At 38.8% G+C, this 18,686-nt stretch overlaps 1 protein-coding gene across 1 annotated transcript in view; it reads right to left on the bottom strand.

Annotated features, from left to right (window-relative positions):
- The window catches only part of USH2A (usherin), a 370,331-nt gene extending 352,347 nt beyond the window's left edge, over nt 1-17,984 (bottom strand). Inside the window, exons 1-3 of the mRNA XM_005523335.2 lie at nt 17,847-17,984; nt 16,657-17,336; nt 11,296-11,461 (exon numbers count right to left, since the gene is read on the bottom strand). Coding sequence (XP_005523392.2) covers nt 11,296-11,461; nt 16,657-17,141 — 651 coding nt within the window. The 5' untranslated portion in view covers nt 17,142-17,336; nt 17,847-17,984. The remainder of the gene's footprint in view (nt 1-11,295; nt 11,462-16,656; nt 17,337-17,846) is intronic.
- Between the last annotated feature and the right edge of the window lie 702 nt (nt 17,985-18,686).

Here is an 18,686-nt window from a genome sequence, read left to right as displayed (position 1 = left end):
TCACTACAGTAACATGAAAGGCAACAAATATTAAGGATTCAACAAGCTGATTTTTAGTAGCTAAAACCGTTACACAGACTTGCTACAATTAATTGAAGCAAAAGGTCAGAAAGTACATTTTAGATAATCTCATAACAATGCATATTTTCTCTCTGCCCCCTCCATTTAAAATACAGCAAAACCACTGATTCAGAATTTTCAGGAACTACTTGTAATCATGTTAATTAGGGATGAGATGTGGATGTCAAATAAAATGTCCCTTCTGAATAAAGTCTTCTGCTTCACTAGTCAAAAAATAAGCAGATACCTGCACAAATGAGGGGAGCTGTTACTAATATACAATTATTAACCTTTTATGGCACTATCAGCTGCATATTAAATTCTAGTCTTTTAAACTGATTATATCTGAAGATTTTGCACCATTTTACACTGCTCGGTACTATGACTCCTAAGTCATTCCCAAATTTAATGCAAGCATACACTGGTTGTACAAAACAGAGCTGAACAGCTCTGCTGGGACTGAAAAGTTGAAAATCCCTTCCTCTGTCTTTTTTGGGGGATGATTTACATAAGAAGAAAGCAATTATTCTTGCCCTCTGAATGCCTTCACACAAAAAGTTCCATGTATCCAGTTAAGGGATTTTTGCAAATAATGTCTCATCTCTTCTTTCAGGGCTTAGTTTCTTTTCATGGTCAAGGAGCCACAAAAGTCTGTCTTTGATTCTTTTCATATTCCTCCCCACAACCTTACTTCAGGCCTTTCCCTCCTCCTCTGTGCCCTGCTTTCTTCCATCCATCACAAAGTCCTTTAGAAATGGTCTTTCAACTACTCATTTGTATTGTAACTCTCCAACACTCTTCTTGATGGCAATTCACTGTAAGCTTAAATTTTCATTTCCTTATAATAACTGCTTTCTTCCAGAGTTACTAAGCATCTTAGGAGCCAAGCTTTGCCACAGATCCAAACTGTGCTGTTAACTGCACACAGACCAAAACAGACTTTGGAGGACAGTGTTTTGTTAGCTTATTGTCAGTAGTTAATTTTTGGAAAAAATTTAATGAAATCATTTATACAGCAGCTCCCTCAGCTACATTTTGCTAGAGACGGGCCAGGGGATGACCAGAGGAGGCTACTTATAAAGTTCACAGTGATGTTCTGAGCACTTTAGAATACAGACCTTGAGTTAAGGCACAGAAAAACCAGGAAGATTACTGAACAGCACAGATGAGGATGTCAATAAACACAATTTAAAGAAAAGGATAAAGGCCCTTGAACCGTAATTAAATGCACTCTGAAGTCCAGTAGAGTGGCAGTGCAACCTGTTATTATAATTACCTGACTTACAGACAAGAAGTACATACATAAGGCACAAGTAAATAGTAACTAGAGAAGCTCAGAGAGACAACAGGCTTTTTCTTTTGACCAGTCCCGATTCCAAGAACCACACAAGTCCCGTGGGACATGGTCATCAAACTGGAAAGGCACATACCTCTGAGTACTGAGGATAAATCTTCAAGGGTAAGAATTTCAATATAAATAAACAGAAGTTTGAAGCTCTGAAATGTCAAATTCGGAGCAATGTTGATGGTTTATTCTATGCTGCCACTGAATATCACATCATAATTTGCCTAGAGGTGCAACGAGGATTAACCTCCCAAGATAGATAGGCTACCTACAATCAATCAATAACAAGGATACACCTAAACACCACTGGAAAGGAGAGAAGATAGAGAGGAAAATATTTTGGCTTTTATTTGGAAGGCAGAAGATAAAAAGCCAGTGCCATTCTTTGAAATGCTGCCAGTATCACAAAGGGTCAGACAAGCAAGGCTGCATGACTCTGCACACAAACAGTGCTTGGAAGAAGGGATTTAGGTCAATTCCAAATTTAAACCCTTTTCTAGAATAGATAGACTAGAGGAGGGTCAGCTGCTCCACCCAAATAAAGGTAGTTTATTTGTGTACAAGATGGGAAACAAACAAAAACTGGGGGAGAAAAATCAATTATCTAAACCAGAAATGTCCTAAGCATGCACACAGACTGTAAATGATGACCAAATGTAGCTGTCTTTGAAATCTAAAGTCCAAAATGTTTCAACCTGAATGTCAGGCATTACACAGATCATACCGCTGAAAAAGTCTTGCTATGCCTTAAGGCAGCTCAAATTTTGAAAACATAAATGAGCTAATTATATTAAAACATATTACAGAACCTGGTATTCTGGCTCTTCTTAAAGAGCTTATTTAAAAAAAAAATAATTAAAAAAATTACCTTCAGATTCAATGGAAGATGAAAAAAGAAGCAGAAACAAAAAAAAACCCCTCTGACCTATTTTCAATTAACCCTGCACAGAGCAAAGAACAATGCGGAAATTAAAGTTATAGACATGATACATTAAGAGGTCTGGGACCATTTATTCTGAGAATCCATCAAATCAAGTCTGTACTGGATGAATTGGCTGGAAAAGCACATGGGTTAATACTCCACTAGAAAAACCAACATGACTTTTGTGGAAGGAAATCAAGGTCCAGTTTGAATTCTTTGAAGATGCATGTGGATAAGAAGAACTGACCAATACAAGATGCTGGCTTTCTAGAAAGGTTTCAAACTTGGGAGAGATTCTCATTTCACACAGACAGTAATTTATCACTAACTTAAACAACTTCTGCTATCTACCATTTTATACAGGCTTGAAAAGTGGTTAGTGAGGTGAAAAAAAGATGGGGTGAATACATGCAGACAATAAAAGTCAACGCTTACTTCAAAGGTACAAAGGATCTCAAAGTTGTTAAGGAGCAGGCAGTAAAGTAGCAGACTAAATGTTAACCACAAGATAGCAGACAAGAAAAATATTCTTGTCCATGTAAACACAACACTTAATTCTGAACAGTCACTGCTCCAAGTGGTCTTGGAGTTACTATAGGGAGTCCCTCACTATTGAGCAAAAAGGAAACATTCCATATTAGGAAAGAAATTAAAAACAAGCCCACAAAACTTTATTGTTTAGAAATATACGGTGCAAAGTGTCTGGGAGTGGAGCTCTGTCCCTTGCATCCTCAAATAACCCCAAAAGTTTCTGAAAAGATCAATGAGGATGAATAAAATGCAGAATGGCTTCAATATAAGGAGAAATCCAATTTATAAATTATTTTAATATGTGATAAAGTTCTATAATCAAAATATCAAAAAGCATGAGAATAATAAAGAGAAAAACTTGTCATATCAGTGTCTGCACAACTCCAGGACTGGACCAATCGGGGGTTGTAGCAAGAGAAATAAAAGGCACAAGTTCAACGACAGTTACCCAGAAAATAAAGACTTCAATAATGGAGCGAAAATAACGAAGGGGGTAAAAGCTGTATGCAGTATGGGGTGATCCTCAAAGACCAAACAATGGGGTAAACACAACAATATATAGAGTAGGGTTGAGGGTACAGGGTCCAATCATAAATGGGAGCTCAGAACATAATCAAATATGGAAACTATAACCAGTCAATCAGAAACAGGAACTAGAAATACAAACTTATACAGAATAATTTCATTTACATAACAACTCCCATGGTTCAACTCTTCTACCCTAATTTATGAAGATGTTTCCCACAGCCTAAGATTGATACCTCCAGAGTAATCAGTCAAGGTTGGCCCAATGTACATCCCAGATAGTTCCATTCCTACAGAAACTGGCAAAAGAAATTGGCAAAAAGAAATTGGCAGACAGCAGACTTAAAATAAAGAATTTCACAGAGCCATAATTCCATATGAGGAATTCATGGCAATAAGAGTGCAATGCCAAAATATAAATTATATATGTTTATAATATATATTAATATAATATATATTAATATATTATAATTATATACATTATAATTACCTATAATTATATAATTATATATATGCCAATTTGTAAATTTTAAGAAAAATAATTAGACTATTAAACTAAAAACAGGTCAGTTCATGACTATTCAAGACAGTCTAGCTTAAGAAATTTTACAACCCACTGATTGTCAGAAAATAAGTCAGTGATACATCTAAAAGAAAGTTGTTCCTATTAATGTACTCCTCTTTCATACTCCAAGACAGGCTATCAAGACAGCTATCAAACAGACAGAGTCCTTAAATTATGCAAAAATTACAGCATTATTAGGCCAAGGCACTGGAATGAGATACATGGACAGGAGGAGTTCCTCCCTCTGTTCCACCCCAGAACCTTCTACTTTCCACACAAGCCGATAAGTTGTTCAGAGCCAGGAAATATTCTTTGCTTCCATGAGAAAATGATACATGTGAAGTCTTACAAGATTCCCCCTCTGGACTGCCACCAGCACACACAGATTTTGTTTTGTACAAGATCTACACATGTAATTTATGTCACCCTCCATTTGTTGCATACACAGATGTTAACACAAGCTGTAAGACAGACTTCACACATAAATAATGGAGGTTGCACAAAGGACAACCTGAAAGTTTCACCTCCCATTTCTTGATCAGACTTCAGATTTAAGTCTGTCTTTAAGCTACAAAAACCTGAACCAAATGTAGAAATTACTTTTAAAAAATAAATAAACAAAATCCCTAAACCAAACCAACAAACCCCAAAACAAATAAACAAACAAAAACCCCCAGGGAAAAAAGCTCTTCTATTTGGTTTTACTCATGAAGTTTTTAGACTCGTCAAAAAAAGTTTCAAGTATCTGGTGAAAACATTTAAAAAACTTGCACTGCATAAGGAGGAAAGGACAATTGTTCAGTATTTGTGATTTATCTTTACCAGCAAAGATGCTGGAATCAGTTGCCTATTTTCTGCTCGCACACTGTGCATGCCAAGAACTACCTTCTGGAGGACCTTCTGCCCACACTGCAAATGGTGTGCTCTAAATAGTGATGCTCCACTGTACAACTTCAAGCTTGGTCTCCTCAAAAAGGAATCAAATTGAAGCATATCAGTAGGACTCTTCAGTAAAACAAGGCAAACCTGGATCCACAAGAACTCTTCCTGTACACAAAAGTGACACAGTAGATGCACCCAGCAAGTCTCTTCTTAGTGCAGTATACCAATAGCTATAACAAGTATAAAGAGACACTCCCAAACACTCATATTTTCTCCCTACACAATGCAGGGGCACACAAAAGTACCCAACAATCATTCTTCATCTACTGTTTTTATTATCAAAAATACAATTTAATTGAATGCAACTTATTTTTGTATAAGGAAAGAAATAGCTTGCAAACCAAACTGACTATTGATGGTTTTCAAATCTTGAAACTCTCCAGACAAATAAGGCATAGCTTCTGCAAAACATTCTAAGACTACCTCCTCTCAGCACTGGCCATACAAAGGCTTAATTCCATTCCTACCATACGTAACAGAGTCTAGGCAGATTTCAGTGGTATTTGCAACTGCAATTGCAAAAAACATTTGCAGTTTCCAGAAGTGGAATCAAAATTGCGTTGACAAAACCAAAGGTATTTTTTGGCATTCTCTGAAATTAAAATCTCAGCCCAGGCAAAGTTCCTTGCCTTGTGTTCTGAGGCAGCTCTTAAACTGCAAATTGAAATGGGCAAATACATTCAAACTCATATTAAGGCAAAAAAAAGAAGTAGTTTAAGAGACAGTGTGAGTAGAATTAATCAACTGGGAAATGCCCTGTTTTCTCAAGAAGCTGAAGTTACAACTGAGCGTTCAAATTTACACAGTCAGCATCCTAATACCAATAGAACAGGAGGAAAAGAGGCAAGAACCATAGTAGGACCTCTGGATGCAGGAAAAAACTAAAAAGTTTTACTGATACCAAAGAACACAGAGACAGCATGTCCAGTAGCAGTACCTGAATGGCCTGCAACAGTAGCAGAATAGATGCTGAAGAAGCTCCCTGCTCAATGTGTGAACATTCTTGAAACACACACTCAAATACATGACAGACTGTAACTTGTGTTTTATTTCCACTGTCTGGAGGGAACAGAGCAACAGCCATATGGATAGACTGTATCCTCACAAATATTTTCAACACACAATTGCAATTAATAGTCAAGAAGCTCTCAAATGCAGAATTAATGCAAACTCTCCAGTCCCTTCTTGGACCTCACAAACTACTAATAGATAGTAAACAATGACTTCAAATAGGAGACCAAAGTGGTTTGTTAAATCAAAATGCTTCCTTGCTTTCTCGTGTCCTTATTAAACTTAGGGACTATACAGCTTAGAACACCCTGTATTTACTAAGACATACACAGGGAGTGTATAGAATAAAGGTTTGCCTCCCTGCTTTTAAGTCTCAGGTTCTTTGCTTATAAAATAAACTGTAAAGTATTCAAAAACTTGCGCAGAAAATAAAATAATTTCACAAATTGAAAAGGACAAGTTTTCTCTTGATAGTCAAACAGTTATGATGTAAAGCGGTCTCATTAAATCATAAGTACTTCAACCTTTTCTTGAAAGAACTGAAAGATTTAAAGATTTATAAAGAAATTTTGCCTAAACTAGGAAATGACTCATATTTGACATGTATTGAAATGATAATGCTGATTTCAATAGGCACTCTAAGAGCATTTTCCTCCCAGGAGAGTAATTCAGTCACGGTTACCTCTCTGCATTTAGATTTTAAACTTACTTTCCAAAGCTTTTAATGTGCTATAGTCTGCCAAAACATGGCAGAGTTACATGGATATGATCAGGCAAAATAAAGGCTAGCAAAAAGACTATTTTTATAATTGCAGACACTAAATATGAAACAAAAACATCAATTTGACATGTTCTCAAAGAATCTCCTGTTTCAGCAGCCTCATCTGTATCTGCAAATTCATGTTTAAACTCCACTCTTCTCAATTGGTTAAATAAATTCTGAAGTATCGAAGGGAAAGACTCTTAACACTGAAACTGAAAAAGAAAACACACAACAGTGCTGCTGTTAATAAGTAGGATAAATCTGATATTGGTTTCACTTTGCAGAGATAATATGGTACACAACTGGCCTTAATTATGCTCAAATTTTTTCTTTAGAAGTTAAGATTTTAAGATGCCATTTTTTCTGAGGTTTCACTTCAGTGCATATCAGGTTCTTTGAAGTTAAGGCTATATATCTTTTACTCCACTGTGTACCTTCAGAGTTTTTGCTAATATATACCTAAAAATATGCAGTGAAAAATATATACATTGAAAAATATCATTAAATCAAGATCAAACACACAGAAGGACCCTAAAACTTTCAGAAGCCTGAAAGACTTGATCCTCACCAACTGAAAACAACTAGAACAATAGAAAATTTTGTAGAGGATTTTCAAGTTCACTACTTTGCATTTTGTAATTACAATTTTATTTCATGCCAGTTCCCCTAGTCTTTTTGGTCATGCCATTCTTCCTGTAAGACATCTTACTGTTCCCCTTTCTGATTATATCTGTTACCAGCTGCTATGATAGGTACAATCTTACTATTTCTGCTAAGATCATTAACAAAAATGAAACACAAGGCTGGTCCAAAGACTAATTCTCAAGTAATTGAATTGGTTTTGTGCCTGCCCCCTCCCCAGGATTATAAGTTCCTTTGAGCAGTATCTATTGCAACTCTCCTCATGAGCATTCCCTCTGACCCCACAACTTCTCATAGGTTGTCACATCAATGCTAAACTCAACTCCAGATAGAGGAAATCTGACACACTTACTTTGCCTGAAAATCAGCTTTCTCATCAAAAAAAAGCTAAGAGGTTAGACAGTGATCAGCTATCTATAGAAAATCCATGCTGCATTTTATCCCTTTTCATTTAGTTCCATATCTTTATTTATTTCTTCAAAGATCTTTTCTAAATCCTCATATGCCACTGCATCAAGACATAGGTCTGCATTGCCAAGATATTTTTCATTCCTCTTGGTACATGCTTTGGCTGGGGTGGAGGTAAATTTTTTCACAACACCCTGTAGGGTGTTGTGTTTCAAATTTGGGGCTAAAACAGCATCAATAACACATTAGTATTTTAGTTATTGCTGAAGAGATTTTGCCCAATGTCTTGCCCTTCTCTTTTCACAGTTCAGCTCCTCATCTCACCTCAGCAGTAAGCCAGGGCTGGACCAAGAAACTGGGAAGGGAGACAGCTGGGACAAAAAGATATTCCTTACTCTATAGCCTCATACTCAGCAATAAGAGCTAGGGCAGAAGAAGAAATGTGAGGAGATAGGAGTTTTACTTCCAAGGCAGCCTGCTGCTAAGAAATTGGCTGGCCAGAGGTCTGCTTGTGGGAGGTGATGAATGATTGCCTTTACATCATTTGCTCCCCTCCCAGTCCCTTTCCTTCGTGAGTTTTTCTCACTTTTGCTATTTCTGTTGTCTCCCGTGTTCCACTGGCAGGGGTGAGGAGGGTCCAGGTGCTTGGCTGCTAGCTGGCATCAACATGACACCTTTCCTAAATAGAAGCATTATAGCTCCATCTCTGACTGGTAACTTTGCATAGAATACCTCTTTGACAAAGGATTTTATGTGCCAGGTCTTTCCAGAATTTTTGGACAAAGACCATCTGTTTGCAGCAGCATGTACACAATAAGCTTGCAAATTCATGTTTCTACTCTTTATGATCACTTTTGTTTCCATACATTAATTTCTGTTACCCTGATTGTTTTTTCTCTGTGACTCCTGAAAACAGAACCAAGGTATTTATTTATTCTGAGGACCTTACTCAAATCATCCTTTATCTCAAGCTCACCTTCACTGTACTCATGTCTTGCCTTCTTACACAAAAAAAATTGTAAGAATGTTTTATCATTTGACAGTCTAATTCATATCAATCATTTTATAGTTTTATTTCTATCCTACATAGCATTTTCCATGAATCTGTTTCCCCATTCCCCTGTGCTCACACACTCTGTCCTCTCTAACTGCAGGGGTACTTATTCACACAAATAAGCCCAGGCAGTACATACCTTTTTTTTTTTTTTTTCCTCTTTAAGGGCAGCAATTTCTCTTAATTCTATTATATTAATTTTTTAAAATATCCAGGCTTTTTTTTCTTTCAATCTCCAGATTCCAAAGTCTGTCTTGTTTCATTAAAATAGTTGCATGTGTTTGTTCTCTTTGAAATCCAAAAGTGTACTTAGAGAACCAAAGAACTGCTTACTCTTCTTTTTCATCTGACTCTAGTTATGAATGCTCAACATTCTTCTTGAGACCTACACCTCTGATAATGCCCTCACCACTTAACAAAGCTGGTATACTCAGACTTTCTGCTTCAGCAAGTATTCGATGAAGAAATCCTTCATGCAGAACACACAGGAATGTTTGGGCCCTGCTCTTGTTAGTAGAACTTAAATTTCCTAGCTATAAACTGGAAAATAAGTCTGTGCAATGACACAGTTCTCAGTAGTAGTTCCCTCTAAGAAATTACATATCTAAATACAAACCCAAGGATTTAAATTCCTAGATTACCTCAGCAGAATTAATTTACTAGCCTTCTCTTCCCCTAGAATTATTTTATTCCAAAGAAATTATTTTCAGTCTGTGCTATCCTTTCTTCTTTCCTTCCCTCTTATCATTTAATTACTATTGGGTGCTATTCCACCATTTAGCTTTCATTTTTATCATTCCTGAATAGGCATATGCTCTTACACCTGAATTCCAAACATATCTGCCACCCCACCATATTTTTTCTCTCTCTAAATTCAGTTTCACATCTGTAACCAATAATTCACACTCCTCTGTCACAGTGTCTGTTGCACATCTGGGTGTATGAGACACAGACACTTCCAGATGGAAGTTACTTTTGCATATTTTTGTATAGTCTTGCTCGTGTTGTCATTGTCCATTTATGGAAAAAAAAAATGCTTTTGGCCCCCTGCTAAAAACAAACAAATAAACCTTTGCCTAAACCTTGATAGTCAGGCCAAGAGCTAAATGGATCAGGGTGTGGCCACTATCATCTTTAATGGCAAGCTGCATCCTACAACAACACCAGGCACAGGAAGGTTCTACCCTGAGCTCCTTCAAAAAGACATTGAGTCTGCAGTTTCTTGAAGGATATAGAAGCTGTATTTCTTTACTCCTGCTATGAATTGAACAACTTTCTAGAGAGAAACAAAGGACCAAATTCCACAGGGTGCTTCACTTTTCTTTGTAATGCAGTTCAAGATCTGTGTGTGTATTTAACCAGCCCTTTCACTTTCACTTGGCCATGCCAGACTTTAGCAGCTTCTGAGGAACAAAATGTGGCTGACAGCAACAGCAGTAATATAGCACCCTTGGAGTGCTTGAAGTGTAAAGTTCATTAGTTCTACCTTAAGGTCACTCTTTTAATCCAACAGCCAAAATCTTATTCACACTACTATGCTGTTATCCCGGAAAAAAGAAAACTGCAAAAAAATCAAGATGTCAGCTTAAGATACTTCTTACAAGTGACAAGATCAGCACTAAAAATCCAAATCACAGTCAATACCTTTTAGCAAGTTTCAAGAAAGCAACAAAACTGTTCTTGATTGTGCTGTAGACCAAATGAAATTTAATAGAACGCATAAAGGAAATGAAGGAAGGAAAAGATAAACATTTCAATACCTGATAATTGTGTTTTATATTAGTTGAACTTGGCTCACAAATAGAATTTACAGGGCTGTCTGTTGGGAATTACAAGACATGCAAATAACTGAATTTTAATTTCTTCTGTGTTTGTTTACTGGTTTTTGTACATACAGTTTAAATTTTAACAAACTCAATTTTGCTTTATCCTCAGTGGATATTTGTACAATTATTAAAAAGTTATGTCAACAGAAGACTTTTAGAACACAGGGATTGTGCTCTAACAATTCTGAATCATATTCTTAAAATAAGAGATAGTAACTCTGTAACTTACTAGCTTGACTGATCCTGCACAAACTTACACATTTACATATGTGCACTGTAAGAAGTTTTTAAAATTAAATGGAACACAGCTCCATAAGGTAAGTACATTAGAATACACAGATGAGAATGGCATTCCCTTCAATAGGAAATAACCTGAGACCAGAGACTAACTGTAATGTTAGATATAAGTACCTAAGATATTATAAAGTATATGCTTTTCCTCACCTCACATCCTCATGTTCTTAAAGGTGAGAATTTTCATTTTGTACAGTCTGCTTGTTCAGAAGAATAGGCACAGCATTTCCTTCCACTGCTAAATTAGCAAATGCCTCAAAATGAGCTCCCAATTAAGATCCTTACCTACAAGACTCAAGAGTTATCATTGACATGCCCCAATTTATTCTTTTATATTTATACAGTTATACCACTCTCACACAAATGTTGTATTTCAACAAATATTAAATGGTTTTTATTTTACTCACCTGCACACTAAGATGAATCCATTTCTTCACAAGAATTCTCCCCAGTGTCGTTACTTTTATTGGTGGCTGCAAACCATTTACTGTGCGATAATAAAACATGGTCTCTTTCTCAGAGATTGTGAGTTTGAACACAGTCTGCCCATCAATAGCCTTTTCTATCACACACCTTTGGAAATAACCAAGAAAAACAACATAAGGTCAGAGGCACACACATATACACATTCTTGCCAAGGTGCTATCCTGAAAAGTGATGCTAACCAGAATGTATTAAAATAAACATTAAAAATACAGCTCTTGAGAAGATGCTTAGTGACAGTGAAAGTCACAGGATGTAGTAAGTGTAAAGAACTTCAGCAAAGATATTCTGTCTTGATCTGAGAGGTTTTTGGGTTGTTTTGGGGTTTTGGTAAGTTGTTTTTTGTGTTTTGCTTTGTTTATTGAGTGCTTGCAACCCCTGCTCATTTGGGGGTGGAAGAGAGGTCCAGTTTGCCTCCTTTCTTGAAGGTTCCATAAGAGAAACCACAGTGACAGTGCTGGTCTCTGCCACTTTTCATACAAAGCTGTGCAACTTTGTACATCCTGTGGAGGCACTTTAATTTTCCTTAGTATAACAAGGCAAATGCAATATAACCACAAAAAGCAGTACAAATGACATGCACTGGTAATAAGTCTTCCATCTTTCCACCCAATCTGCCCAGGTAAGGCAGCCCTAACAGGAGCTTACCCTACACTCTACTCTTTGCAGTGTCTTTCTTTAACCTAAGAAACTAGAGCAAGGCAAGAAATATATCCAGACACTTAGTAAGAATATTTTTTCCCCACAAAGAAATCACATCAATAGCAAATGCAACAATGTCATATAAGGTACAGAGAATACCATCCATAGCAACCTATTTTGCATTTTAAGCTGCTGAAATGTTTTTGCTAATCCAATCACCATGATGTCAAGAGTCCTGAGAAACCATAGGCTCCATATGATTGTGTAACAACTATGTATTTTATTCCAGCAATCATAAATACAAGAAAAAAATTATAAAGTTCTACCCTTCCCATTTGAGCTGTTTGAGAAATACAGTTCTCAATGTATTGACCCATGAAAAGTCAAATATTTTAACAGTTACACCAGACTAAACTAGTGCACTAAGTCACAAGAGAGAAGCATATAAAATTTGTATGAGATTAGTGTTTACTTACACATATTTCAGAGACAAAAAAAAAAAAGCAGAAAACCCCTATCTGCTGATAAGTGTCTTCACCTACTCTGCATTTATAAAAGAAACCTATCAAAAAGGTTGTTCTTCGATACTGCCGTTATTCACTAATTCAACTTTAAATCCAAGAGAAAAATTAATTCCTCCTGTGATTATTCTAGCCTGCTGGAATGTTGTCAATGAAACACCTTGCAAAATGAAGACTTCTGTTTTCCCAACCTTACTAAAACCACATTTCTTAATAAATTGTCCACTGGTCTTTTCAATATTTTGTTTGCTTGTAAACATGCTAGTTTTGTTAGATAATAAATGTGAAGGAAGGCTCAGCTAAGTAGCAAAATATTTAGGAACTGGATTTACCCAGTTCCTGGTTAAACAATAATTGGATAATCCAGGGTTTTGTTTATTTTACTTATCTAAAACAAACATCCCCACATTGTTTTTATCCCCAAAGGTGTCATGACTTTAAGAAGGGAAGTGACCTTGATGTACATCACTTTGAAAACTGGAAAGAACAAATGTGAATAGTGACTTACTAGTAAAAGAGGAAAATCAAGAGGGAAAAGAGAAGAGAGGGAAGGAGAAAGAAAAAAGAAAAAAATCCAAACTAGTTCTACCATAGGTGAAATAGGAAGAGGCATTACTTCCGACTCTGAGCTTGATTTTCCATTCCAGCCATGATTACAGGGAGAAGCCACTATTCTTTGTGAAGTCTTCAACTTCTGGTAACCTGCAGTCCCACAGAGCCAATACCTGACTACATATATCTCAGTGGTGGGGTTGGAGGGGAAAAAAGCCACTAACACAAATCCATTCTGCCAGCTTTCAAAGAGAAAAATATTCTAGAGAATCTAACGTGACTGCACTGGTGTTGCCTACACATTAGCTGGGGCAAATGGAACATCTGCACTGGTTCAAAATCAGATGCATGGTATCTTGAGGCAAATATCCCTTTCAGTCTAATTCCTAATGTAAAACATCTGAACGGATAATAAGTAATACCATATGTTTGTAGTCCCTTATATAAATAAAGTTTAAAAAACCTATGTGCTACTGACTTCACAATCAGGCCATTCCTGCTGATCCTTTTGTTTGTAAAAGGTCTCAGCTCACCTCTTGCCACAACCAGTATCTTCTGGGCGTCTGAACTTGCTCCAGTTCACACTACTTTGATATAAGCTTCCTGCAATGGTTATTCACATATGCAAAGCTTGTACCCATACTCTTGTCCTATTCCATTGTGTAGGGCTATCATCATATACAGTTTCCTATATTGTGCTAATGCTTACACACAGGCTACACACGGGCTTACTGAAGGCAATTATATTAACTGATGAGTACATGCAGCAAGAGAGGAAGCACAAGGCAAGAATGAAACTCAGGGGCAAGAACTCTGCTCACTTACTGTCCAAAGGGAAATAAAATTTAAAGACTAGAGTACAAATGTCAATGCTTTCTCACTCTTTCCTTTCTTGAGTATTTCCAATATGCAGCGACTTAAAAGCATGCCTACAAATATCTCTATTAAACATCTTAGAATAACATCAGGGCTTCAAATAAATCTGTAACAGAGACTCTTCTCTCTGTGTCAAAGTGTATTGTCTCCCAGATTCACATAAGAAAACTTGGTATATGAAACTCATGAAGAAAATTCTTGGCGTCTCTGCTTATGTGCAATCTTTAAAGGGCCTTCAGACTTGGATCCTCACATCACTCTCTCATTTCAGCTAGCACAGTAACTTCTAACAAAAATCCTGCTATTCTCTTACATGGGTACATACCCATCAGAATGTCACAGGATGTAATGGGATACTGTGCAGCAACACTCCTAGCCTCTTTCCTAAGCACACACTCTCACAGGCAGACCACATAAAACTCAGCACAAAAACACAGTATGGCATGTCCAAAACACAGGGTCTGCTGTACTTATGTAAGAGCACTTTGCCAGTAAAAAAATCACCTTGTTAAACTTTCAGTCATTCTACTGGCAAAATGAGCAGCTCATTCTGGCTGATCTTCCTAATGCTTTGGTATAAACACAAAGACTTTATTAGAATGCATCCCAGTTCTGTGAGGCTCCTCTGCTGTGATAACAGGGTTTAAAAGGTCTCACAAATGACATGTAACAGGGACAATTCCCCATCAGGGACTGCAAAATGTAAGAAATCCAGTAAGTCAAACTTCATCTGCCAACCTGAAGGATTCAGTAAACCAATACAACAAATGGGAAAACATCTTAGTCTGCTGGTAAATTATTTCTATTTTGTAAGATGCCTTCTGAGTCAAGCATCAGTGGCTATTCATGTGCAACAACTGTTCCACCAGAACTGGAGCTCAGTATTCATTTTATGGAAAAAGAAAAATTAACACAATTCTTTCTGTGCAGTGAAACAAAAGCACCTGGACAGTGGCATATCATCCTGACCACTGGAATAACTGCTGTCCATCTTCAGGACTGGGCTTTACCATTGTCTTTCCTATGTGTTGAATAGCAGCAAATCTCACAAGGCATAAGAGCAATCTATTACAAAAATTGAATAAAAACATTTAAATTTTAAAGTGATCCATAAAACTCACTGAACAGGAATATGTATATTCTGTAGTTATTAACACAGCCACAATTGGAAGCTAATCTTTTACACTAGTCCATGGCTTATCAGTCATCAGTAGAGTCTGGTTTCTTCACAGCACTTAATTATTTGAAACTAAGGACATAACATTTCATTGTTTTAGGCTCCATGCATCAAAGCCTATCCCACTGACAAAAGACTTTCACAGATCTCACTCAACACATCGCTGCAACAGCTTGCTTGGAAATTAGCAGGATGCTTCTGCTTCAAGTTAGGCATGTGCTCTGGGTGAAGGAGACTCTGACGTGCCCACGTGTGTGTGGACCAGAATTCATGGGAACACAGCAGAAATGGACTCTCTGATGCTCAAGATTCAACCATCATACAGAAAATCATAGGCCAAAGCTCCAGAGGTGGCTTTACACATACACCAGCTGAAATGATTTAACTTCAACTCAAAAGTTCCTTTTGCTCCGCAGACATTATTTATTTCCACTCCATAACCACAAATTCTACAGTAAGGTCATGTTTTTTAAGATAATTATCGCTGCATAAAACAAACTATAATTTTACATTATGATTTTAGATATTTCTGTTTTTTCTGATGATTTTGCTACCCTTAGACAAGTGACTATTTCACAGCAGCACACAAAATAAGTATCAAGAATGCCTCAACAAAGCAGATCATTAGCTACATTCTAAGAATAAGTTACGAACACAAGTATAAAATCATTTGTGGCATGTAGTCCAAAGGAACAAACTATACTCTTTGTGTGCTTTATTTTAAAGAGATCTGCACAACAAAGGTAAGAAAGAGTAGAAGGCTCTGCATTTTGTGATAGATAACAGAACTTTCTTTCTGGGATGCATTTTTCAAAAATCAGGTTTTTCATTATAGTAAGGCCCAGTCAAGCTGAAAGGTCACTTCTAACAGCAGTATTTCCTGAAAATGCAACATGTAGGAAAATAGGAGAGGGAGCATGCTTAGCCACCTCTATTTTGTGAGCAGCCAGTGAAATTTCACTAACACTTTAAATACTGGAATCGTTTGTTAAAGCAGCAACACAGTCTGCCAGTCAGACAACATTCCCCAGATTTTCCAGGAACACTATGATCTCTCTTCTGTGTGTCCAAAATACACATTTTGATGGCTTTCCTTGTTTGTTTTTAAGACAAACTTGTGTTGGAGAAGTCCTAACATCTTGGATAACTTTTTTTTTCATCATGAAAGCAGCATCAGCGCAACCCTGTGACAACTTAATTTTCTAGCGGCTTTTAGAAGAAATGTGAATTGGAAACACAAATTTCTCTTTTTGAGTAAAGACATGCACATTATGTATGAATAGTTCCAAATACTGAAAGCCATTGGACTTGGACTAATCATCTGAGTCAATGCCACTGAAACTGAAGCCACTTATCTTGACATCTGGGAAGACCCTAACCCAAATACAGCTCTATACACATCACAGTTTCCCACCACATCTTTTAAAAGTTTAAAGAGCTTGCTAATAATGACCGTGACTACAACGATCAATTTTTTTAAGAGCACCAGGAAAGTAAACACCTTCAATACTACTTACATTACACCTTCTCGCTCAGGTTTCAACCATACAGTTAACGTAAATGAAGCTCCAAGCCTTGGAGGGCGGGGAGTAGAGAAGCAATCCTTGTGATTATGAAAAATAAAACTGGAAGCATTGCTGGAGGACCCTGGATGCAAGTCCCTCTTGTCCTCTGTGATACAGGTACCAAGGCCTTCTGAAAGAAGGGGTTTGTAGGATGGAGGCGACGACCTATACGGACATTCCTGAACACAAAACCTCTGAGTGCAGGATATAATACTTTGAACAGCTACTGAGCTATGACAAAAAGTACTTCGGTCTGGCAGCCCACAAGTGGCTTGAGTTGGCACGATTGACACATTCTTGAAAGCTCCCACATTTTCAAGCCTAGGGAAATGTCCCTGAGAGCTGACCAACACAAAGGAGTCATAATAAGTTAAGATTAATGTTTCAATAGCATGAAATAAGAAACGACATCTCAAGGAAAGAGCCCGGCAATTCATGTTTACAAAAAAGCTCCTCCTGATTAAAGCAAGCGTAAATAAATAATGATGTCCATGTCGGTAGCAATGTCCTCAGGTGCTGTGCTTTAAGAGTTCATGTAGCGCTTCATCCTCAAAACACCCATGCAAGGACTCAGTCGCAAGGGACATCTACGTCTCCTGGCCAGCGAAACGCACGTGGCTGACAGCCGGGATCTGCAAACCACAGAAAAAAGACACAGTCCGTAGGAGGAACCTGCTCTTTTGCACCAGCATAGGTGATGGCCGGCTAGGGATTTCAAGGGTTTGAATTCTTCGTCCAGATTCCAGCCAGCAGGCCCACCTGCACACCCTTGCCGGCTAGGGCCGAGACATTTCTCCGAGCCAAGGCCATGGGATTAGGCCGGCTCGAGGGCGCGCAGGCTCATGGCCCAGCGGAGTTTATCCCGGATCTGTCGCGTCACCTGGCTTTGTGTGTCACAGTAAGGAATACGGGACACGGCAGCAAACCGGGGCATGCAGCTTGGGCCTCTGAAAGTCTCTGCTGAGGGTTTCGGCCGAGTTGGCTGGACCTCACGCCTGCAGCCCCCCGACGCTTACCTCAGCCTCGCACCGCTCCCTGGCAGCTGCCATCCCCACCGCGCTATTCCCGAGGGACACCCCCGCTCCCCGGGGAGCTAGGAGCGCCGTTCCTACCGTCCCCTCGTGCCTTACCCCGCCGCCCACCTCACGCCGGCTGCTCCTCTCAGCGCTCGGCAAAGCTGATTAACACCACGTTCCCCATCTGTCCCGTGTGGAGCTTTTTCTAACAGCGAGCGCCAGCGGCGGGGCGCGCCGGGCCGGGGCAGCGGTGGAAGGGCTGATTTAGCGCTATCGCCCGGCCCGGAGCGGCGCGCAGCGAGCGGGGCCAGCGGGGCCCGGCGCTCCCCGCGGCGACGCCGCCGTCGCCCGGCAACGCCGAGGCCTCCCCCGCCCCCGGGCCCCGCCGCGCGTTAAAGCGGCCGCGCAGCGCCCGGCCGGGACGGCGCTCCCGGACACGCTGGCACGGCTCGGAAACGCCTTCCACAGCGAAACTTTGCGGCCGAGGAACGTCCTCAGCGCCGTGTTCCCGCGTCCCGCTTCTCCCTTTGGCAGCGCTCTGCGCAGCGGGCACAAACAAGCCGCAAAGGGGTCGTCGGTGAGCTGAGCGTGAGCTACAGCGGGTTGTTTACGTGTGTTTCTGGACGGAGAAGCACCAATTAATACGCCCCCTGAGGATATAGGAAGCATCTATAAATTTTATCTTTATTATGGAAGTTGCAGGAGCTGCAACCTGGCTGGTATCTTTCCCTACAATTTTGTTGCTATTGCCTGCAGTAAGTTGTCACCTTAGCGTATTTGGACTTTTACTGGCTACATAGTGACAAAATTCTTTGGCAGCATGTACAACTGCTAAGAAATCATCCTCTGTCATAACTCTTAATGCATTTTAACAAGCCCTTCATCCCATATCAAACAAGCTCCTTGACCATTCCTGGAACATCTCTGCTTTAATACAGATCTTTTTTCCTAAGGTCATAAAAGATA

Source organism: Pseudopodoces humilis, chromosome 3 (assembly GCF_049639895.1).
Source record: "Pseudopodoces humilis isolate 2021_Gansu_Grassland_sample_001 chromosome 3, ASM4963989v1, whole genome shotgun sequence".
Lineage (NCBI taxonomy): Eukaryota > Metazoa > Chordata > Aves > Passeriformes > Paridae > Pseudopodoces > Pseudopodoces humilis.
This window is presented reverse-complemented; position numbering and strand designations above follow the sequence as displayed.